Below are 25,656 nucleotides of genomic sequence, written 5' to 3' on the forward strand. Positions count from 1 at the left end.
TCAGAAGCCTTGCAACGTGATAATTAACAATTTAATTCTGCATTTCACTATGTGAAAGTATTTAATTACAGTAGTCTTCTTAATCAGATTAACTCTCACTGCTTAGTACCTGACATAAATGACAAAACTTCACAAGCAAACAGTTTAGAAATGAATGCAAGGCAGAGGAAAAGCAGGCTTTATTCTCATTCCTTCAACTACATAATCATATAAAAAGCAAATCAAACCTTGTAAGATATCTTCACCACAGAAGGAGCCCATTTGTCAAATTCGTATGTCCAATTGGATAAAGTCCTATCATAGAGATTACAAAGGAAAATTAACAGATTTCATCATTTGCAGGTCAAACTTTATAAATGTTTCCAAGTAACTGCCAACTTTTCAACACATTTCATGTAATCAACCCCCACAATTAACAGTATAGTTTTAAAAATGCACTTTATATACTGTAATAAAGTATAACCATCTCTAAGAGAGGAGTCAACAAAGAAAAAAAGTGTGAAGCTCTCTTTCAGTTCATAATCAAGTGTCTCTCTGAAACCAATTCAGAGTAGTATTTTATGTGCATCTTTGTATTTTGCAACATATTAAGAAAGATAAGCCTGAACAAAAAGAGATTTGTACTTCCTTTTACACTACTTATAATCCAAAAACTGACTTTACAACTTTCAAATACAGCCTCATGAAGCTGGTAATAGAATTTATCTTTGTTCTACTCAAGTAGGAATACACATAGTGCCACCTAGTGCCACTATGCAGGTCGATTTTTGCACTCTGTTTCTGCTTTTTGATCACAAAAAACAGGTTTTTCAGGCTAAGGTAGTTGCTATCATGACACAGCAGCAAGAAATAACCTTGAAGTTTTTGGTTGTTAGCATTTGTTTTTTATTTCATTACTGGACCTGTGATGGCAGCAGTACTAGCTATTAAGAAAAGGCAAGGAAAGGCAACTTTTAAAATGTATACAAGAAAGAAATTTCAGCTCCTCTCTTTTAGAAACACTGTTACAGAATACTTAAGAGAAAACTGTTTCTTTTACTGTGCCTGTGTGAAATATGTCATTAATAACACCACATTATTTTTTACTGTGTTTTATTTTATAGATCTTCCCCCAGCCTTCACAACATAAGTTATCATTGTAATCATAGAACTAAGTACAGCTGTGGTATTTATGTTAGTGAATCAGATACCACTGCAGCTCAGCCAGAAGACAGGATACCTCAAAAGAAATCAAAACAGATGGCCACAAATAAAATGTATCCCAGTTCTACAACAGATCTGCACAGTCAGCACAACTGGTGAACAAATAAAATTAAAAAAAGGCCAGGGAGCTTCTGCACATCAATCAAGTCACTTACACACAAAAATAAGCAATCAATCCCTCAGTATCAGTTTTACAATGACGTTTTTTATTTAAAACACAGCACTTCCAATCACTAAAACACACACCTCACTTTTGCAGAAAGGAAAATGCAGTAAAATAAATGTATAAAACAACCAGCATCTTAGATAGCTAAGGAAAAGCAAAAGGGGGGAGCACAATGAACAATCATGATCTGGATGCCTGACAAAGTGTGAATATCACTGATCAAGCCCACATCCAAGGCTAGTTATACAGTACTTAAAAGATCATCCAACCTCATTAAAGCCGGATTACTTGGTATCAGATGGGATGCCAGTTGTTTAAAAAATTAAGCAACAGATTTTTCACTATCACAGTTAAAAGTTAAATGGGGAACTGTAGGCATGTAATATGAAAGAACTACCATTCCCTCCTGTGGCTTAAGAGTGAATTACAGTAAATTCACCACATTTGCAAGAGTGGACAGTGAAACCAATGGAATTAAGCGGTTTATCAGACTTTTGGTCAGCCTTCCAGTGCCAGATAATTATCTGGGAAAAAGCAATCATAGAAAACATTTAATAGATACTTAGTGTAATCCCGCTGCTCACCTCATCTTGTCATTACATGAAAAACAAGTGTTTTCTCCAAATAAATCAATCTGCAATGCTTAGAATGATAATAGCAGGAAGAGATCCTTTACTTACGAAAGGGGAACAATGATGAGATAGGGGCCATTGAGTCTTTTGTGCTCCATCAGGTAAGTGATGAGTGCAATAGTCTGTATAGTCTTTCCTAGTCCCATTTCATCAGCTAAAATTCCATTCAGATTGTTATTATAGAGTGAAACCATCCACTCCAGTCCCTGGAGCTGAAATGAATAATAATAGTTTCAGTTATTTAAAACCTGCACAAATAATTAGTATTACAGAACAAGGTTCTGATGTCCCTGCTTACTTAAGACATTGTATGCACAGGGATCCCTGGCTGTCTTAACAGCTTCCCCCCACAAAAACCAAAACCAAACAAGACAACAAAAACCCATACCAAGATAAATTCCTGGTGACAGCTATATGGAAATCATCACTCCTGTTCAGCAGATCTCATAATATGAAGTCAGACTTCACATATGGAGGTTTTATTGTACTGCTTACAAAGCAACATAGGTGCTCACATGTAAGGTTGATAAATACTTAACATTACAAGAGTTTGTTCTTCAGCTCCAACACTGTCAAATGTTAAACTTTCTGCAAATATTTCATGCTATTTGCCCAAGTCAATGAAAATCTTTCAAAATCAAACCCATCAAGTCTGTGCAAAACATGTAAGCTTCACATATGCCAAATGCATCACTGGTAGGCTAAAGCTGTTGTAAGCACACATCCATGTAGCGTATGCTGTCCAAACCTCCACATGTCAGAATAGGCCCCCTTTGTCCACTTATGCCTTATGTAATAAAATTCTCTGAGCTGAAAGGAAGCCAGAGTACTGTAGCTAAGAAATGTCTACATAACAGTGTTTCACACTCCAAGGAGTACTGCTAGAAAGCATTGACTCAGATTATTCCCTCATCACACAGACTTCCACATACATGTGTATCACATTACTCATGCAAGTGCAAAATAAGTCTTTGCTTCTAAGATCTAGACTTTCAGTGTGTCTCACGCATGGAGAGAAAAGTAAATTAATAGGCCTGAGACGGTACAGAGAGAAAATACTACATGCTTGAAGTAATCTTCTGTTGTCCCTGTGAGAGAGTATTGAAAAGAATGTTGCCAATTTACTAGTTTTATGTACATGCTGATTTCTATTTAGATATTAAATACCCAAGCTACCAAGAGCTGATCACAATTTGTTCTGCAACCACCTGCCTCACTTGCAAAGTCGCTTCAGAATCAAGAATGTGAAAACTGTCTTTTCTACATCAGTGAACTTTCTCCATGTACACGGATATGAAGGAAGAGACAGTCTGACCAAACTTGGCAGTGAAAAACATGGAAAAGCAGAAAAAAAGTTGAGAAGAAAAGAGCATGTAAAATCCAGCAGACATGGAAATTCAGGGAATGAAGGGGAGAGTTGCAGAACAGTGTCCTTTGGAACATTCTTGCTCGAACCAAAGCAAAGACTCAATGCTCCTGACATAAAGGCCCTTAGGCGAATCTGCCTCTTACCTCTAGAGCAATTCTGTATAGAAGAGACACCATGAAGAACAAATCTACTGATTCAATTGATAAATATCACATCGAGCAGCTAAAGGACCTGCTCTAATTAGTAATGCCTAACTGTCATGTAACTCCACAGACTGAATTATGTTGCTTTGTGGCACAGAGGGAAATTGCATTGCAAAAAGACAGATCTGCCTGTAATTGTAATTACAATTCAGAAGTAATAGAATTAGCACAATCTTAATTTCCCATCTGTGACCAATTTAAGCAAATTATAGGAAAAAGCTATCAAATTAATATTTTTATACACTATTAATTTAGTGAATATATCAGGCAAACCTTCCCAGACAGTATATCAGGATTACTCTGGCTGCTGATCACATTTGTCGGCTCCCGGCTTCATTGGGTGCACAAGCTGGACAACATACTGACAATAACGGAGCAAGAATAAAGAGAGCATCATAGCTGAAAGAGTGGCATATTTCTCTATATGGTTGGATTCTATCTTGTCTTAGTCATTGTATTCCTTAGTGGTGCCAGAAAAGTTACTTAACCTATCATGTTCAAAATCAGTCCCTGAATGACACTGCCCTGAATGTCCCTGAATGAGCCAGCCTCTTTAGTTTTAAGCCCCCACCCTTTTTTTTTGGAGCAACTGTAACTTTATAATTTCATTCTCTAGTTTGAAATTTATACAATCACAGAATGGTTAGATTTGGAAGGGACCTTAAAGATCATCTGTCCAACTGCCCTGCCATAAACAGGGACACCTCCCACCAAACCAGGTTGCTCAGAGCCCCATCCAACCTGGCCTTGAACACTGCCAGGGAGGGAGCATCCACAATTTCCCTGGGCAACCTGTGCCAGTGTCTTACCACACTCACAGTAAAGAATTTCTTCCTAATGTCCAATCTAAATCTACCCTCTTCCAGTTTGAGGCCATTATCCCTCATCCTATCACTACATGTCCTTTTGAAAAGTCCCTCTCCAGCTTTCTTGTAGGCCCCTTTCAGGTACTAGAAGGCCACAACGATGTCTCTTGGAGCCTTCTCTTCTCCAGGCACACCTAGAAGTGCTAAGAATTCACAACAGACTTCAAATTCAGATGGAGTTTCGCTATGAACAAGTAGGATCATAGGATTATTCAGTTTGGAACAGACCTCAGGCAGTCTCTGGCAAATTCCTTGTCCAAAGTAGGTCCAGCCGTGGGGCCAGACTGCTTAAGGCTTTACATGGTCAACAACTGAAAGCCTCCTGAGTAAAACATCTCTGAGCTTCTGAGTGGTGCTGTCCTCTTCTGTACACCCAATCAGAACCCTCTTGTTTCAGGTTTTGTTCACTGTCTATTATAGATTTCCCACATTGTCCCACAGTGAGAAGCCCAATATAAAAATACTAAAATGCTTTGAAAAGAAAGATCAGCTTAACTCTTAAATTCTAAATTATTTAATCTGTAATAGATGGCAGTGCTGAGGAGCACGGGAAGTAGGGGCTGTAATCATAACACTTTGCACATTTAGCAAACAGTCTTCCTCCTAGTTCTTTGCAAGCAGAAACAGATATACATCTTTATGACATCTTGGTGAGTAAGTATTATTCACTGTTTTATGTGGATATAGAAATACTGTTCTGACTGCAGAAAAGATGCAGGTTCTTAGCGTTTCCTAGAAAACTGTACAATAGCAGAAGTGTTAAAAACATGTACCAAGGACATTTTCAATCATACATTAACATAGTTTACACCAGAATACAGCATTCCTACTTACTAAACCCACTGAATGCCTGTTGGGAATATGAGACATTTTTCTTCTTTCCAAATTTTAATCAATTATTGCACTGAAACACTAGGATCTTAATTAAAAAAGAAAATCCTAAACTTTTAAATATTGGAAGAAAAATATTGTTAACCCATCACAAATGAAAAAAAAAAAAGCAGAATTTAAATTCCTGACCAATGAGAAGGATAGCAAAACCAAAATAGTATTGGTCTGCAATGCGAAAAAAGCTACAGGTGTGTATGCACAAAGCTGGTATTATTATTTCAGCAGAACATATAAAATACTATCTGTGATGGGTAACTGTCACTGCTTTGTTCATATAATAACCGAATTCTAACCTACTAGAGATCTTGTATTTCTTAACAAATTTTCAGTTTGCTACTTGAAATAGCACACTGAAATGTGAAGCGTAATTCCAACTTGTAAATATTTTAATGTTTAAATGATTTCTCACCTGATAATGTTTTAGTGTGCCATTAATCAGAAGAGAAGACTGCTTTTCCACCCTTTCTGTGATTGCGTGAGCAACAGTGTAGTAGGACTGAGACCCTCTAGCACTGTACTGCATGCTATATTCATCATCCACATCTTGTTTGGCTGTCCTGGAAAGCAGAAAAAGTGAATTCACTAAAGTGAATTCCCATGAACAAACAAACAGCTTTTTTGACCACAGCTCACAAAGGAAACAGTGAAAATCCCCAACTGTGGTGAGTACACCAAAGAGTGCAAGCTACTTTATCAACAGAACACAATTAATACCAAAATGGTCATGCTTCTTCTCCTGCAGATGTTCAAGCTGCAGAAGCTACCACAAGTCACTGTAACCTAGAGTAAGCTACTCTCGGGAAACACCACCATAAGAAATCACAATTCCTAATAAGAAAAAAAAATACCTAAAGTACACTCACTCAATTATTTGCTTTGCATCTTTCTCAGAAACTTCCTCACTGTTAGGATCCAGGAGTATCTTCTCATCTGCTTCTAACCTGCTTGATTCTTCTTCATCATCCTATAGAATACAGAAAAAGAACAGAGTTGCTGGGACGTGCAACATTTTCCTAATCTATACTTTCAACTGGCATTCACATACTGGTAGCTTTCATTGTTCAATGCTTTATGACAGAAACCTGAATCACAATTTCAACTTACATCTGTTCTGCAACAGACTTGCACTGCAGTATAGCAAGAAGGTAATTTTTTACATACATTAACCAACAGGAAGTCATGATACCTTGAAACAGAGAGCATTTTCCTCTTTCATAATCTTACTTTTAAAAGGTTTACTCTGTCTACTGTGTTCCTGGAGAGAATTCCACTACCTTGTATGTGTTTATATCATATTCCAGATGTGTGATAATTTCATAAAGCTTAAAAACTGCCAAGAACTGCTGTTTCAGGCTTCTAGCTTCTTAACTTTTAAAAAACAGACCGCATTTTTCTCCTTTAAAAATAATTTGTCTTATGGCTACAATTACAACACAAAACCAACAACTTAAAATCTCACTAATGAAGCTGTAAAAAAACACTGCTCTGAGTTCTACAACTGTATTCTCCTAGGAATGGTCTCTGCAGCTGCTGCTAAAGAGTCTGTGCTAAAAATGTGGACACATCTCTTTTAACATTCCTCCTAGAATCTGACAGGCATTAGGTCCTCCCCACCTACCTTAATACTGACAGTCTTGTAGAATCACATGAGCAGTAATCAGTCCTACAAAGGCATATACCTTAGCACTATACAGTCCAGTCAGTTTCAGTTGTCATTTGATCTGGACTGTAAAGACAGAAAGACTTAGGAGAACTGAATTCCATACCTAGTTCTGCCACTAGCCTGTTGATTAAACATGGTCCTTCTCTACTCATCAGCTTTTCTCTCCTTTAGAAAGTACTTGTCTGAAAAATTATTTTCTAATATTACAACACTGCAGGGTTGAGATCTTTGTTTTAAGACTCTTTTTAGAAATTTTGTATTTATAGTATTTAAATCACCACTAAAGTACTGAATCAAATAAGCCTACCCTGAAGAGTCTGAGCATAAAACCCTGAGATAATCCCTAGGTTTTTAATAAATGTAATATAAAAATAACTGCGTTATTCAGATTTACCAATAAAATCTCCAATGCATAAACATTAAACATGTCAACTTCATTCAGCACATAGCCACAATACATCCTTCTCTAATATATATTTTAAAATAGGAACTGTTTATATTCTCTGATTCACAATTATTAAGTCAGAGTAAAATATTTACTTTTTATAACCCCAATTATTACTTAGCCGTTTACAGCCTATAAAGGGCAACTGCAATGAACTGAAAAGAATTACAAAACCAGTTACTTTTCCTGTTTGCATAATTCTTAAAACATCTACACACCTGTTATGACTTTCCCTTACTTCCTTATGTAAAAAAAGAGGAAAACATCACATGGAATATGTACTTGGTTTTTACCGAATTACTTGTCACAGTATTTTTGTTTAAAGACGCATACCTCCTCCTCATATTCAGAGCCACTTTCATCTTCACTGTCTGACCTGGGAGCAACTTCATAGCTGTAAAAAGACAAGAGAAAGATTATGAATTACAGATAAAAAGAGGAGAGATTAGGTTCAATAAATCTAATAATCTTACACATAATGAATAGAATAGACTAGACTACACTAGAATAGAAGAGACTTTTTAAAAAGAAAAAAAAATAAGTAGGTGAAGCCCATGAAAAAATAACAAACCAAACAGAAAAAGCAGCCTATTTCTATGCTAACTACTTACCCAGGATTCATTTCCAGCCAAGCATCCAGCTGACTTGCTTTTGGTGCTTCTGGTCCAAGAAGAACTTTGCCTGTTTCTGTGTGAGTCACTTTGACTGGAAGGTCACTCATCTGGCTGCTCTCATCTATGGGCTACAAATTCAAATGAAATTTTATACCATAAGGCAACTTAATTTAATACCTGTCATACATAATAAAAAGAATGAATAGCACCTTCAAAATTTCAGATCTGATCAAGCAGGTTTTTTTTATTACAAGCCACACTGTCCCATATGGCTACCAAGCAAATACTGAGTTACAGTATTTCTGTGTATAATATATTCTCTGCGATGTCCTCAAATACATCACAGTATTCCAAATAAATTAACAAGAACACTATGGAAAAGAATACAATGTTGGCTTCTCTGAAACAATACACAAGATATGTATGCTTATAGGCATTTCATCCTGTTATTTACACCAATGGACATCTGTAACAGAAAACATACATTGACCTTATAATAATAACCATTAGCATAGTAATTTAGCTAACTTTTCAGTAAAGAAGGCTTGTTTTAAAGATTCAATGTCCTGACTTCTTCGATTAAGCTGATAAAGCACCTGCAATAACAAAATCTTTTCTTTATTCTGATGTTCTAACAAAACGAGAATAGCATCATTACTTTTTCTGTTATTTCTTTGCCTTGTTTAATCATAGATCTTCTACTTTAAAAACTTTTTGCCTTCTACTACTGCTTCTACTGAAGAATCTTCTCCTTATACATATATATGAAAACAAAAAGTAAAAATCCTGAGCAGTTTTAAATACAGTAACTGAAAAAGTATAAAACTTAACCCATTTCCATAAATATGGAAGTTATAGGAACGTTATGTGCATTTTCCTTGTGCAACCATAACCATATGAAAAGATTTTGCTATACCTCTAACTATATCAGCAAAAGTATCCCTTGCAAATATAAAAAAAGATCAGAAGGACAACAATAAATACAATTCTATAGTCTTTATAGAAAAATGGAAAAGAAAAATGGCACTAATGGAATAGCTCCTAATGAGACAGCATATGCTCTGCAACTGAATGAAAAATATTATTCAAAGAATGTCACAGAAAAATTGTTCATTTCCCTTTACTTCTGAGGAAGAAAGAACTTTCAGATGTCTTAAGCCACCACAATATTATAGTCTGTTCTGTGTCTGAAAGAGAATTACATGCAATGTCAACATTGTACTTTATAAAAATGTGAAGGCAGAATATATTGTTTACAATCTCATTTCAGAAAGTAAATTGTGTCTACACACAAACTGCAAGATAACTATTTACTTTTAAGCATATAACAAAGCTGAGATGGATTCTTCAGCATACTCACTGACAGATTCAATATATATTTTTTGTTTAGTCTTCAACTTTATGACGAGAAACAGGTTAGCATAAATGATAATTTAGATAGTTTTTGTTTCTGGTTATAAAAAACAGAACAACCTTGTAAAATTCATACCTCTCCATCAGGACCAAGACCAGATGCCATTCCTTCTGCATTTTCTTCAGCCTTCTACAACAAATGAAGAAGTAAAAAATATCACAGTCAGATTACAAGTATAGAGAGAATACTTTATATGATGTAAGCATTGTGGAGGATGAGTATGTTTCACTCTATTTCTGAATAGTCTGGGGACGCATGTAATTTATGGTGTCGGTGAACACAGGATAGGCATAGGATTGCTACCATATACACAAACCAGTTAGTACTACGAATAAGGTAACTACATCATACTGACTCATTACAGTGACTATACATATAAGAAGTGGCTGGCCTCCTGAATTTCTGGTCCAGACCTAGAACTCAGTTGCTTATAGATTGTGCTAATGCAAATAAAACAGTAAGTAGTTTTCATGTGATTTACTACTAATTTCCTCTATAGTGCTTTAATTTCAGAGGTGTCACCAGGCATCACAGATTGTATATCTGTGCAGACACTTTTGTGTATGTACACAATTTTTTTTGGTCTGACAACTAGAAGGGGTATTTTGGGACTTCTTTGCACTGTACCTCAATTAAGTCTAGACTAGAATTACTCAAATTACAAATAAAAAGAACCTTGGAGTTCTTAGCTTGAGTAAGCAAGATTTGTCTCCACATGTACCGCTCCAAGAATGGACCCCTTTGACAAAGCATCTTTGTCAAAGCCTGTCCTCATTTACCCTACTTAAAAATGTCAGGATAGTATAAGAAAATGGAAGACATAGTTTGCTTTTGAATTGGAATTTTCCTAAACAATGAGCAAGAAAGCATAGAATACAGCTTCTGATCCTGTCACAATGCTGAGTTTGTAGCACTACAGCATAGTTTTCATTTTGATTACCACTGTAAACAGATCAGATTAACAACAAGAAGAGATCTCTTAAATTGTGTTTTATAGATAAACAACTTTCAAGTATCATTAATGTGTGTGATAAATTTAGATAATCCACTAGTATGTTTTGTTTTTTTTAAGAAGTAAACTTAAGGAATAGCTGTACTTCTAAATATTGAGATGATCCTCAATATCTGCTTCAAATCAAGCCTTATGCTTTTGTCTTGGCCCTTAAAGTCAATTTTCTAAGGCATGAACTTCAAATGAACATGCAGCACCAGACAGGGGTCAATACTACATTTTAGAAAAGTTTATTCTTATTTCTTTTACACAGCCTTCATACTTCAGGACATATGCCTAGTTATCTTTGTTAACTACTCTTTCACTAGTATTATCAAAAATGGAAATCTGGCTAAGCTTAATTCTAGCTTAAAACTTATAAAATATTTATGAAGTATAATATTCTTTAACACACAAAAAATAATCTGAAGGAGAGACTTATAAATACTCCACTGGGCTACAGCTACACAAATGTCATTGGTCCTACTCAATCCAAGAGTAGCTGATGCTTAGTAAGACCAACATCAATACGAGCTTTAAGTCTCCTTGCTTCAGCATTCCCAGGCAACAAGTTTATCTGCTGACAAAGTAAGTAACTGTACCAGAACTGAAGAGTTTAAACAGACAGAGGGGCAGGATAAGTTATAATAGCACGTATCTGCCTTGGCTAAACAAGCTACATTGACTGAGGATATTCTTTCCTTGAATCAGTAACAAGGAGAGGGGTCCATTCTTTTGCATGAGACTACTCTCTAATATAGAAATATTGTTACAGCTTAGCTACAACCAATGGAAAGAACCTTCCAGCTCAAACACAACATCACAAATAAGCAGTGAGCATCAGTGTTGTTCACTGTGCAAAGACCAGATCCTGCTATGAGAGCAGAAATATTTACAACCTATAGTTAAAAACTAGTTTGGAAAGCAGAAACATATTTTACAAAGGAGATAAATGTAAGTACTGACAGATACGTCACATACTTGTGTTTCGGGTTATGCAAAGAGGTCTTTAATTTTGATAATTTAAACCTTGATTAAGGAAATACTAATTTTATAGAAGTAGAAAGCAACATTTTCTTCATTCTCCATATAATAACAAGAAAAACGCCCATGGATAAAGATGAAAGGTTGCATAGCAAGTTAAATTGTCTTGTCAGATGAAAATTTAATTTGGAGTATTTATGTACTTTTTTAAATCCATGACAGCATTGAGGATGTGGGACACTAGCTGAACAGGAAGCTGGAGACAGAAGATGCAAATATAGGAATGTGAAAAAAGCATAGAGGGAAAATCTACCATAAAGATTCCTCAAACTGCATTCCAGAGGAAAAAATAGACTAATCTGAAATTTTATTTTTGTAAGAATATACGGTTCACTTGGATACTATATAGTGTGGATGTGGTAAAGACAGGAAGTACTTCTTCACCATCTACTTCTTCATTCCCATTTATAGAAGAAAATCCTAAAAATTCGCTTCTTTAATTTCTCTCTAAGTACAAAACATTTAACTACGGGTGTTAGTAGATTAAACTGTGTTTTACATGGATTACGTTACATAAATAGGTAAGTATTAAAAGTGTATGGCCGAGAAAAACATACAGTGTCCACTAACTTCAATGAGTGCTACAGCCACTCAACAACAAATTCACAGAAATATAACTTAAAACAAAGGGTAGCAATTGTGTGCACTCCTGTATCCTTGATGAGCAAAATCTTGGTGGAAAGTACTTAATTACAAACAAAAAGCTGCAGATATTAGCAAGACAGAGCTGAGAAATTTTTTTTTCCCTGCTAATCTTCCTTTAGGTTTTAGGTAGGGATATTTATAAGCACTGAATATTTATGGGGCATATTTTTTTTTTACCTCAGTGACAGAAAATTATGTCTTTATTGATATGGCCAGAAGGTACTTCATTACTCACACAGACTTCAGCTAAACTGACATAGAAATAGAAACATCACAGACGTGGACTGCTGAAGGAATTAATATTTTCCATTAGAGCTGTGCATATACTCCACATATTATCTCATTAAGGATTATCTCTGCTGTGAATTTCACACATTAAATCAGGTCTGTTCTCACAGATCAAGAATCTTGCTTAAGTTACATACTAACTTTGTAGGCAGGGGATTGTTCCTATGTTAAAAACATTCTCTCAATAAAAAGTACAAAGGTTTTGAAGAGGGACAGGAGAAAATATGGAGCATTTTTTAGGCTATTAATCTCCAATATTAGCAATTTTTTAATATGTTGGTATTTATTAGCATATTTAGAGTGCTGCTTGGAAACCATATAAATATATCATTTCTATCTGTATCTGTAATTAGTAGCAAACCAGGCATGGAAACTGATTATAAAGATCCTCTTACCCATCCCATAAGAGATGAAAGGTACTCAGAGATCACAAAAATATCAAATCATTACTTAATTATTATCTCACACACAAAATTATTTTTTTGAAAATAGTACTGTTCCATTTCCACATACTTTTCCAGATACTTTCTGGGTTCTTTAAATGCAATTTACATGTCTGGCTCAATATTGCCTGTAGAAAGTTTATCAGCAAATCAATGTTAACAGCCCACAATTTTCTAATCCTGCCTCCTTCTCACCCCCTTTGAAACAATGAGAGCAAATTTCTGATACATTTCAGTGGAAAGAGACAAGTTCCATCAGAGCTAAGGATCTGGCAGTATAGATCATTCTAGATACTCTGGTATGTGTATGATAATTTGGGTATCATTACATTTAACAACGTTAAAATTGGATTTGAAGAAGAGATGCCCAAAAAATACCAGCTGTAACTACTCGCCTTCTTTCTTCTCCTTCTCTTCTTCTTCTCTTTGGCTGCTTGTGCCTGTTTATGCTCCCATACCAGGTTAGTCAAGTTAGCCACATACTCATCTGTCTGCTGCAATAGGTAAGCCAGGCGTCTGTCTTTCTTCTGGTCTATCAGCTTACGGTAGCCTTCTTCATCTTCAGCCTAGTAATGCAAAATAGACATCAACCATGACAGAAATGCTTCCAAAGAAACATCAACTAACTACTAATGCAAATAATCAAGTGTTATCTTAGTTAGGTCATTATGATCTGCATACAGGGACAATTAGATGGGTAAAGAACTAATTGGATTATTTGGCCCAGAGTGTCATACATTTGTGTTAATGGGTCAGAGAATCACGGAATCATAGAATGGTTTGGCTTGGAAGGGACCTTAAAGCTCATCCAGTCCAACTCCCCTGCCACAGGCAGGGGCCCCCCTCACCCAAGCAGGGCGCCCCCACCAGAGCAGGCTGCCCAAAACCTCATCCACCCTGGCCATGAACACTTCCAAGAAGGGGGCATCCACAACTTCCCTGGACAACCTGTGCCAGTGTCTCACCACCCTCACAGTGAAGAATTCCTTCCTACTGTCTAATCTAAATCTAGCCCCTTCGAGTTCAAAGCCATTAACCCTTGTCCTGTCGTTTTATGCTCTTGTGAAAAGTCCTTCCCTAGCTTTCTTGTAGGCCCCCTTCAGGTACTTGTAGGCACCTCAAAGCCTCCTCTTCTCCCACAGTCTCTCAATCTGTCTTCACAGTACAGGTGCTCCAGCCCTCTGATCATTATCATGGCCCTGCTCTGGATCTGTTTGAAGAGGACCATGTCCTTCTTACACCAGGGGCCCGAAAGCTGGACGCAGTACTCCAGGTGGGATCTCACCAGAGTGGAGTAGAGGGGCAGAATCACCTCCCTTGAGCTGCTGGACACACTTCTGTTGATGCAGCCCAGGATGCGATTAGCTTTCTGAGCTGCCAGCACACACTGCTGGCTCATACTGTTTTCTCATCCATCAATACCCTAAAGTCCTTCTCTGCTGGGCTGTGGAGGGTCATACTCTTATCTGGAGACATTAAGAGGGATACCACAGGGATCTATCCTGGGGCATGTTGTGTTTAACATCTCTATCAGTGACCCAGAGGAGGGGATGGAGGGCACTACAGTCAAGTGAGCAGATAACATGAAACTAGGGGATAGCAGTCAATATGCTTAAGGGCTGGGCAGCACTTCAGAAGTTGTGCCATTTCTGACCTTAGATGTTTTCAAAACAACTGAAAAAAGCCTTAAATAATCTGCTTTGAACTCAATGTTGCCACTGCTTTGGGAAGGTGGTTGGAACAGAAAGCTCCCTGTCAGCCTGAGTGACTACGGGATCCAGGAGACCTCTAAACATTTTCTCAATATTTCTCATGATGAATGAATGGAAAACCTGCAGGAGTTATGACACAGAAAAGGGGGCAAAAAAAATCACTTAATGCCACTTCAAAGAGATTAAAATGCCCCAAAAAGATGCTTGGTAAGTCTCCTATTTTTTCAAAGACATGAAATGCAGGTAGCCCATACTCAGTGGGAGAACATGGGAACTGAACGCAAAGTTGTGTTTAGTCCTTTTTCCAGTATGAATACAAATGTTTATCTTCTAGATGTTAGAAGAAAATTTTCTTCTGGGCAGATTATCTATCATCTTCCTACTCTGGTGTTATTTCATCTTTGATACAGATCACTATCAGAGACAGGATTCACTATCAGAGACAAGATTCACCAGATAAGCTGTATCTCTGAATCATTCTGGAAACTTCTGCATCCCTACGGCACTGCATAAGTCTGCTGCTAGGGTTAAGACATACCAGGAAATACTACTTTCATGTGCTGTGAAGCCATAATGCAGCATTTGAGCATGTCAGAAAAATACAAGGAAAGCAGCAGAGACATCTTTATCAATTTTGGCTAAAGCAACAAATAAAGCAAGCATATAAAAAACCCAAACATAACTAACAGATATTTTAAAGATTATTACAATAAAATACAGCACTCTGGGAGACAAAAAAAATATCCTGCCTTTCTAGAGAGACACCAGACCTGCAGAAAGTTGGCAAGAACAGCTGTAATGTTCAAATTGAACTTGTAAAATTGCTTGTAAAATTCAGTTGCAATGTTCAGGCTATCAGAACTACAACTCACAAAACGTATTTTTTTAGAAATAATTATTATTATTGTTATTGTGATTGTTATTATTACTACTAAATACATCGTCATTGTAATCTAGATAAGGTACTTCTTTTATAGATTCAACCTGCTCTTGAATCTACATTTTTAATCATACCAATGCCCATTCCTCAATGTGATATATACTAGTACTAATGAGCTGTGACACAATCACCATCCTTAATCATAGCCAATAAAGCACAATCTGTGGAATGAATTCAACTTTCCTGAAAAGATATGCAAAGAGTTTTAGACACAGCACATTTTCCTGGACCACACCAAGAGTCTTAGAAGAGACAATGTTTGTAAAAACCGCTAGTACATACCTGCAAATTCAAAATTTATCACAACTGTACTACCAATAAACAGGCAAAACTACTTCACTCATAACACACAGTTTGCTTTTGCAGAAGGATTTAACTGAGCAGTAGGAGCAAAGACTTCTGAGTGCAAAGCTCCAAACTGAAAATGCCTACGAAGTGCTATATCTGTGGTAAGAACTTAACCACAGCCTTGGCGAAGGACTCTTAGGTGAAAGCACTGATATTCTGGAAGCACTGGTATCCTGTGCCATTTCTGGACCTTCAAATCTACTTCATATTTTTTGGAGTGGATATGTTCATTATTTACCATACTACATGTCAGACTGACATAAACTCAACCTTATGATGTACGAAGATATTTGTAAAATATCAACATCATCTTTTTTTAATTGCCTTTTTTTTCCCCAATTACCATTTTTATGAGCTTGGTTAGATAGACTGCTGCCAATTATCTCTAATTATAAAAAAGCTGATTATTATGCAATTCGAAGAAATGCTCCAGGGCCTAAATATTTGTGATTCTCTTACGTAAGTCCTTAATTTACATTTTACACACACTTTTATTTCTAAATTTTTGTCATTTTTATATTTAATTATTTTTACATTTAGTTTTGTGATTTTTAAAACCAAACTGTTCAGTCCTTATTCATGGTGGGAACAGATTCTGGACAAGGACTACAGTTTAGTGTTACATCTGCACCTGTGTTACATGCTTACTGTTTTTTACCAGCATGTTTCAAAGTAAGCATGTCAACTCCCATTCACTTCTATGTTGGTACAGTGTAAATAAAGCGTTTAAAAAGAGCTAATCCATGTCTTACGGAAATTTTTTCAACTCCAGTTGCCAAGGTATTTGTACATATGCATTAATCTGTCTACACTTTAAATTCCAGAATTATTTTAACTTCCAAAATGTAGGCAGGTCACTGATTAGTTCGACAGAGTTCTGGAAAGACATGGTTATACACAAATCCATTCTAGTCTGCACTAAGAATGATACAAGTGATACTGTGCAGGAGCAAGGAAGGGAGAACTATGAACTAGCAAAAAGGAGTACAGTCCTGGAGCATTACTGGGTACAACTGACTGCGATTAATTCTCAAGACACATCACTGATGCTACCAGTTATGTATTTTTGCATCTAAAATCAGCTTTATGTAAAAGTTGCAGAGTAATGCCATGCCATTAACTATCAAGTTAATCATATGGAACCTTCAAAACTACACATCTAGAAAGAAAACAAAGTCCAGTATTTAAATAATGGCCCAATATCCCTTCAATTATATAACATCATTAGTATATGAAGTTAAGGAGATTAAGTGATGTTACGCAGAACTGCTAAGTTTTCATGCTGGTAGAAAAAACCAATTGTTTTAATCAAAAACCTTTTAAAAAGTAGCTATAGGTTAAAATGAACAGTGCCACATTCACTACCATCATCATAAAGAAACATAATCAAACTGCAGCAGTTTTAGATTTATACTTTTTGTGTGACAGAGGATTGATTCTGCAAAGGAAATACAGGGGTGTGGCCGAGACAATACATAAAATATTAAAAATATATGGTATGTAATTTTGTCCAAAATAATCATATTCTTTCCTCTACTCCTTACCATTAGTCTCCTCATTCTTTCTTTCTCAATTCTCTCAGTTTCTTTTTTCTGCTCACGCTCAGTGTTGGCATGCCAAGTTGCCACAGCTTTAGAAAGTTTCTGAATTTTCCCAGCGACTGACCGGTGGTACTCTTTAAAATCTTTAGCATGCTGCAATATGCTGTTCAGGTATTCCTAGAAAGGAAAACAAGTTAGTGCAGACACTTGGACAAAGCACAGGTATCAAATCAGGAATACAAAAGTTCCAATCTTACCATTTTCCAATTGCTTATCATATGAGTTGAAGGGCTTTTATTCTTAGAAACTCCGAAATAAAATATATTAGAGAAGATCTGCACAGCCAAGCAAGGTGCATTTCTGTGATAGAGTAAACAGCTAATAAGTTAAAATACCTGATGCTTCTGCCTACGCTTCCTCTCCTGTTCTATCTTCTGCTGTTTCTCAAGCTTTTCCGTCATACGGGCCTCCCTCAAAGTCTGCCGCTTGCTTCGTTTATAGGCTTTGGAGTTCAGTGCTGTCTCCAGTGTTGTGTCACGGCGCATGCAGGCTACAACTTCTTGTCTTAGCTACCAATGGGAAAAAAAGAAACACTTAAAAAATGAGTTTTTAATAAATGGAGGAATAGCTTTAAACACTGGTATGGCAGAGTTATAGTCCAGAAGACTCCCCAACTTCCTCTTCCCTTTCCATTACAGTTCTGAAAAAATCCAGCACCTATACAGTTGCAGCAGCTATGTCAGTCTCCTTAAACAAATCTTACGTCTCCACAGGATGGCCAAAAGCATTAATCATTCCGAATCATCATTCCTTTCTTCTTTACAATATGCTGCAAACAATGTTCTGCTGAAAGAGGCTAGCCAAGATGTTACACCACTGAAGTAAAACATGAATTAAGAACATATATAACATACTCCCCGGAGCTGGGCCTAAACATAGCTGAAAACTCATTTCATTGCCAGCTGCACAGAAAACAGCAGGGAGAGGTAAATGTTAAGGGCTTGGAACGGTACTGCCACAGTCTCAGCAGTACTGCAGGGACAGCCTCCTGCTTTTCAACTGACCTCTAACAAAACCTCATTACAAAGAAGAACCTAGGGTAGAGCGAAGGAAGACTTGGACATCACAGTACAACTACTGCCAAGGCTTCTGTCAGGAAGTATTTTTTGCTTGACCTGCCAAATCACACCTTTGTTCTTCCAAACTTGCTGAAAAAGACAATGGCAAGAAGCCCGTAAGAGTCTGGCAGTGTGACTCCTTTTCTGAGATTCATTTGCTGATACCTGCTCTCAACATCCAAGTTATATTTTAGGTATGATCTTGTTACACTTAATTTTCGAAGTCTGTGTGCCACAGTGGAAATCCTGAAAACAGATCACAGAGAAATACTGCGCACAACACCAACATAAAACTCTTCCTAAAACAAGGGGACCCATGACAAAGTATGTCCAGAAAGAGGTGTTTATTGGAATTTGCGTTGAAAATCAGCTTGAAGCCTGTCCAGCTTGTTCTGTCTTTGTGCCAATGCCATGCTCATTATGAAAGACAGCAGAAAGCAAAAAGAACATCTGCACATTTTTATTAACAAAACAAAATTTAAGTTACACACTTCTGTGACTTGCTTATTGGTCGACTGCGCTCTTACGCAAAATCTCTTGCTTAGGCAAAGTGCTGCTACAAAATCCCTTGCCAGTTTACTCTTTGCTACATGAACACATTTGGCTGTGACCTCTACAAGAATTTTCCTGAAGCAAAAGGCATTACCTGGCGCTGGAAATTCAGTAACCTAAGTGCCTTCAACTCCACCGTAGCCTTGGTTCGCAGATCAGGGGGCAGAGAACCAGGCAAGTTCTCCAGTTCCTGGATCCTGTGAGCAATTCGAGCCTGAAGCCTATGTAAACAGAAAATGGGATAAGACACCAGAAGAAATCTGCAAGTGGTTATCAAAATTATACAGTAAAAATAGGTCATTTATCTAAGGCATTTATTTGGCTTTTACTAATTGCTTTTTGAACAAGCTTTTGAAGATATGACACTATTTTTCACTTTGAAAATAAATTATCAAATAATGAAAATAACCCTTTGCCCTTTTTTCAATTTTGACAAAAAGTATATGTGTTAAAAGAAACTTCAGGGTTTTATTTTACTCACACCATACAGGATTCTGTTTTCAAGCTTCTTTGACAGGTACTGTTTTATGCACAGTGTAGTCAATGATGACATAGACAGAACTTTCCTTAATATCTGGAATTCTACTTGCTTATTTTATTGACAAGTGGAAGTTCATTAGTAGAGTATTCGCACTTAATAGCTGTTACCCTGTAAATCAGATTCTATTTCACTCTTCCTTTACAGCTCCTTTTGAATTCATTTGCAAATTCAAGAGAGAATGAGGAAGTCATAGGCAAGCCAGACAGAACTTTATTTTCCAATTTTTTTACACTGAAAACCACGATCACAGAGCTAACCGATACATAGCTTTTGTGGCTTTATTTACAAGTAAGTACTTCTGTGAACTGCAAATTTTGCCAAGGCACTAAAATAACAGACTCCAAAATTTTATGTTGTCCAAAAGTTGCATCTAAGTTCAACTGAATCAGTACTTCTCACTTCCCATAAGCTTTAGGGAAAAAAAAAACCTCAACAAGAAAATCCAAAACAAACAAACAAATAAACAAAAACCCCCAAACAAACCCAACCAAAACCAAACACACACACACACACCCCATAACCAGAGTGTACTCTCCGTCCTAAAACAAAAAACCTAAAGGCCTGGTATCAAGGAAGGTATCTCATCTCTAGATCCTGCACAGGAATCCCAAAATTTTCCTTTCTTTAATTAACATTTACAAAGCACAGAACATCAGAACACAATAGGAAAAGGTGTGTGCTGCTTTTTTCCTGCAATGAGGACTTAGGAACTCCTGTGAAGGGCAAAAGAAAACACTTTCTATAGGGCTCCTTTATCATGATCATCCTTTCCCTGTCCTTCATCACACTGCAGAATTAGCACAGTGACATAAACCCTCATACATCCGAATGTCAGCCTCACAGCTGGAAAGCACATCACATATCAGGCAAAACAGCTGCACCTGACATATGGCATCAGAACAAATCAAAATGCTAGCATCTCACAGCAACTGCATGCATTATGACTTATGTATAAACTGAAAAGTAACTAGAAACACTTGTACAATTGCAGATAGTATATATTACATAATAGTACTCCTTCATAAAACTTCTAAACTTCCTAAAAATATGCATTTTTTTATTACCAAAAGATTTTTGAATTTCGTGAAACAACAAAGATGAGGTAATGTTTCATTATTGCAGAAGACTAACTTAATCTTTTGTTTTAAATCACTAAATGGGTGCTGTGCCTGTTCCTTATTCACACATGGACATAAACATACATTGCAACTACAGTTTATTATTCTATTTCACTCCTCAAATAGCTGCATTGCTTCTGAAAGCATCATCTACAGAACAGTTATAGCCAAGTCCTCATTTCATTGACTTTAATGAAACTTCAAGGGAGCGGTCATAACCTTTCCAAACTTCTCTTTTGAGCTGTGAACTTAGTAAGGCAGCTGAACACTGAACATATTTTCAGTAATTTTTTTCTTTTTGTTAGCATTGAGAGTTCCTTCTCTTACTACACAAGAGGATGAGTACAAAAAGTTAATCTAGGTTCTTCTAAAATACCTTATCATTTTAGGTAACTAAATGGATGAGCCATTTCACAAACTTGAAGTGAAATGTTCAGTCATTAGTTGTGCCAGAATTGGCTTGTTACTTTATCTCCAAGTACAACATAGGTGAAAGTGCCTGCTGACATAAAAATTTACACAGTAGAAATTCAAATGACAACTAAAGTTGAGCTGGGGTTTATATTTCTGTCTTTTGAATTATTAATAAAAATCCAAATATACCACTCTCTTGAGATATGACTAAACATAATGCAAGCTTATAGAATGTCCTTAGTATGTCCCATCATCACACTAAACAGTCCACTCCCATATAAAAGACTCTTCACACTGTTAATCATTTTCTTTGTTTTTCTCAACTTGGGTTCATAAAAGGCTGACCAGAAATAAATGCACATCAAATTTTATCATTAAATTCTAAGGCAGATTAGTATTTCCAGGGTAACTTTTCCTCGATTTTTTTTCCTCCATATGTTGAAATTACTGCAAGAATAGAGGTCTGCACTGAGCTACAATGACACGTCTACACTTCCGCAGGTGATTAGCCTCCTTTTATAATTCAGAGGGAAAGAATAGGGAAAAAAAACAGTATGGCTAACTCAGTAAAGATACTATCTCACAAAACTCTCATTGACACTCAAGTCCATTCTCTACTAAAATAAAGTCCTGGTCACAAAATTTTAAGTACTAATAAAAATCTAGAGCACACAAATGGAAGAATGAAAATTGACAGTCAGATGGGTTACATATAAAACACAAAAAAAGAACGTATTTTGAAGTTTTATTTCAGACTTTCCTAGAAGTAATAATTGTACTGTCTAGGGTACTAACAGTAACAGTAATAGTATTTTCTCAAGTAGTCAGTAGGATTTTTAAAACAATTTAATGACAGACATCCCAACTCAAGTGAATGTAACAACTACTTGAGGTGTTTCTCACCGAAGCCACCTTCTAGTCTTTAAAGAGAATGACTGCAGTTTGTTGGACTACTCCTGTCTTCACGGAAAAACACAAATACCTATTAGGTAACCAAAATCGAAACAAAAAGGTTTCCTAGATGCTTTTTACAAGCACTTGAAGGATATGATGTTTAAAGGATATATTTAACTAATCCTCGCAGTTCAGCAATTTATCTTCATCCATGCAGAAAGCAGCTAGTGCACCTGCACAGAGATCTCTGCAAAGTAAGCGATGCATACCTCTTCCTCACTAATTGTGGTCAACAGCAGAGGTTAACCTTGCACATTCAAACCTGTCTGGAACGGATGTCATGCAATAAACCACTAAGATACAGAAGAAGAGACTTTGCAGGTAACAAAGAGAAACCATGGACAATCCACAGGACACTAGCAAGTGTGGTTTTGTATTTTTAATTAACAATGAGAAGGTGGAAAAAAGCCTTTCCACATAGTAGAATAACTTTAAGTTACAAACATTATTACACTTAAGAGATCAAATCTCTGAGATTAAAAAGCAGCACTTTCTTTTGAAGAAAGTGTTAAGGATAGTTTTGTAAAAGCATAGTATGATTTTTTTATTCTGGCCAGATTTCAAGGAACATAACAAGTTTAACAGCTCTCCACATATGAGTAATTTAAACTTCTAACACAGATAAGAATTTTAAGTTTCTAAATTCCTTTTTATCCACCTTCAGTCATACAGAGTTTAACAACAACTATCATGTAATCTCAAATCAACATATGCTGCAAATAGCTTCTCAGCATAAACATGCGAATTTGACAACAATATTAACTCTCCATTTTCTCTTTGTTAATGTACACTGGAGTCTTCTTTATAATCAGATCAAGGCTTTTCAGGGAGAAAAAGCACTTTGCTGATATTTCATGACATTCAAAGCTTGCTTGATCCTGCAATATGTTAGTAAGTGCATCACTGCTTCTCCATCTGTACTTTTAACACATAGCTAATGAATAGGAACATTATACAGTAGTTCTAAGGACATATTTGATGAACTGTTTGATGAAACAAAGTGTGTAACCTCCTAGAAACAAGGAAAGAAACAAAGGATTGCTATCACTGAAAAAAAAAATTAGATACAACTTTGTAATAACAACAACCAGAGTATTTCATGTTTACAATATTATTCTGTGTGTAGGACATGCTCTAACATATAAATCACATACATAATCTATTAAGAAATGGAAATGCATATGCAGCAGCATCTATTCTCCCACAAAAGTCTGCCCTTACACACTTGAGATGTGAGTATACAACAAGAGAAATGGCCGAACCTCAGCAACTAACTTTTTATCATGTAGCTCATGAATTAGCACTGTCCCCAGCAGCACACTTTGCATCTTTAGTCCAGAAACACCATGTTCAAGGTCACTGCCATTGTTTAGACCCAGCCAGCAGCTAAGCACCACACTCACTCCCCACCCCCCTTGGTGGGATGGGGGGAGAAGCAGATGGGTAAAAGTGAGAAATAAACTTGTGGGTTGAAAGCAAAACAGTTTAATAATTAAAAAGAAATAATATCTTTAAAAGATATAAAGAGAGAAAAAAAATAAAAAGACAAGGAGAGAGGAAAATAAAACCCAAGAAAGATGAATGAAGCAAATGAAAACAACTGCTCACCACTGGCCAACCAATGCTCCTCCAGTTCCTGAGCAGCAGGCCCTGGCAAACCTTGCCCCCAGTTTTATTGCTGAGAATGACAACCACATATGGTATGAAATATCCCTTTCATCAGTTGGGGTCAGCTCTCACAGCTCTGTCCCCTCCCAGCTTCTTGTGTACCCCCAGCCTACTCGCTGGCGAGGTAGTACAAGGAACAGAAAAGGCCTTGACGCAAGCACTGCACAGCAGTATGTAAAATATCTGTGCACTATCAACACCGTTTTCAGCACAAATCCAAAACATAGCCTCATACAACCATATGAAGAAATTTAACTCTATCCCACTCAAAACCAGTACAGTCACAGAGTAAACCTAATATGTAATTTTCAAGAATTCCTAACTTAATCAGATTCAAAGCTCACACTTTCGCTCAAGAAGGCAGTATGGCTAAATTTCACCTTTTGGGTCTATCTATACATTTGAAATACAAATTCCTAAAATACCTATCTGAAAATTCTGTCTTTTCATGAAAATGACTAATTCAAACAGTTGTCTAAGTATTTCAAAGTACAGTATCCCTTTATTAAAAAAGTTAATAAAGGTCAAGAGACAATAATTTCATAAAACTTTCACCAACTTCACTGTTTTCAGGATACAAATGTTTATATTGGACTTTTTTCATTCCCTTGTAACAAAGAAAGTGTGAATACATCATATTTCAGTATTAAACTTGCCTATACTAAAGCTAAGGCTAGCACCATCCAAAGCACAAAAGCTGTTAAAACTGATTTATTTCAAAGTTTTTGTCTGTTACTTACACAGTTCTGAATAATGAAAAGATTTCTGGTTCTAAGCAATCTGGTACACAAAGTTAAACCCAGCTCCAGCTCTGTTCAACATTAAAAACACTTGGATCATTATCTATGTGCTACCCTGAAAAAATAAAACCTTTCTGCTGTACAATTCTTATAAAACTTGCATCTGACTTACTCTGCCAGGAAGTTTAGGTTATTTACAACCTAATGGATATGCTGTATGTGCAACTGGCTCTCCACACTAGTAAATGCTACACTGCTATTTGCTGTCATGCCTCACTTTCCTCTATTCATGCATGCTACGACATCGTAGTTTGGAACAAACAGTGCAATGGTGCAAAGCTGAAAAGCCAGAAGTAACAATTTGATGTTAACTGATGCAGAAAAGGTTACACTATACAGGCCATAAGACGGCTATAATACTAACACTATATTATATATATAAGATGGCTACAATACTAATGGCTGTAATACTAATAGTATTACAATTCTTCACTCAGAGCAACTGTGAGACCATAAAGTTGTGTGCTCTACAAGCTTTCTGAAAAAGGTGTTAGAAAATAGTGATTTCTCACACTGAAACAGCTATGGTCATTCCATCCTAAGGTAAAAAGGATAAGACTGACAAAATGACCACAACAAAATGCCACTAAATTACTTAGGAATTATCTTACACTAAAAGTAAGAGTTTTTCTGGGATCAAGGCCTGGATTCTGGACATAGTACCACATCTTAAAACACTTCATGGTGTTCAGCTGTTGTAAAGTGGAAGTCAATAAATGAGTCTTTAATAAGATCACCATCCCTTTTGGCTACCTTCTCCGACAAATCCACTGTTACAGTAACTGGAAGACGCACCATCAGTTCAAAACAAGCAAATATACTAAGTGCAGTTTCTTTCCTCTGACTGACAATGATTAAGGACATGTTTTAGGTGCAGATCATGATCCTTCTGCACAGCACATGTTAAAGGTCAATTTCTTAATAACCTTGTTGATGGGAAGAGGGAAGAAGTCTCTTTCTAACTCCACCAGAAATGTCATGCTCTATACTTTGTAACTACTATAATTCACCATCTAATTACAGCACAACAGAGGTAACTTTTAAAGATCACGCTTCCTGGCAAACTTTCCCCC

General features: G+C 36.5%; 1 protein-coding gene across 1 annotated transcript in view; it reads right to left on the reverse strand.

Moving 5' to 3' along the window:
• Positions 1-25,447, reverse strand: part of LOC104544442 (probable global transcription activator SNF2L2) — a gene marked incomplete at its 3' end in the record, with an annotated part of 47,594 nt that extends 22,147 nt beyond the window's left edge. Inside the window, exons 1-13 of the mRNA XM_010189315.1 lie at positions 25,337-25,447; positions 24,801-24,862; positions 19,183-19,309; positions 17,814-17,987; positions 17,422-17,595; positions 13,273-13,443; positions 9,542-9,595; positions 8,050-8,180; positions 7,772-7,832; positions 6,194-6,294; positions 5,740-5,887; positions 2,050-2,213; positions 228-294 (exon numbers count right to left, since the gene is read on the reverse strand). Of these exons, the coding sequence (XP_010187617.1) occupies positions 228-294; positions 2,050-2,213; positions 5,740-5,887; positions 6,194-6,294; positions 7,772-7,832; positions 8,050-8,180; positions 9,542-9,595; positions 13,273-13,443; positions 17,422-17,595; positions 17,814-17,987; positions 19,183-19,309; positions 24,801-24,862; positions 25,337-25,447 (1,545 nt within the window). The remainder of the gene's footprint in view (positions 1-227; positions 295-2,049; positions 2,214-5,739; positions 5,888-6,193; positions 6,295-7,771; positions 7,833-8,049; positions 8,181-9,541; positions 9,596-13,272; positions 13,444-17,421; positions 17,596-17,813; positions 17,988-19,182; positions 19,310-24,800; positions 24,863-25,336) is intronic.
• Positions 25,448-25,656: the final 209 nt, after the last annotated feature.

The sequence above is a fragment of the Mesitornis unicolor genome, unplaced genomic scaffold (genome assembly GCF_000695765.1).
Source record: "Mesitornis unicolor isolate BGI_N332 unplaced genomic scaffold, ASM69576v1 scaffold30507, whole genome shotgun sequence".
NCBI lineage: Eukaryota > Metazoa > Chordata > Aves > Mesitornithiformes > Mesitornithidae > Mesitornis > Mesitornis unicolor.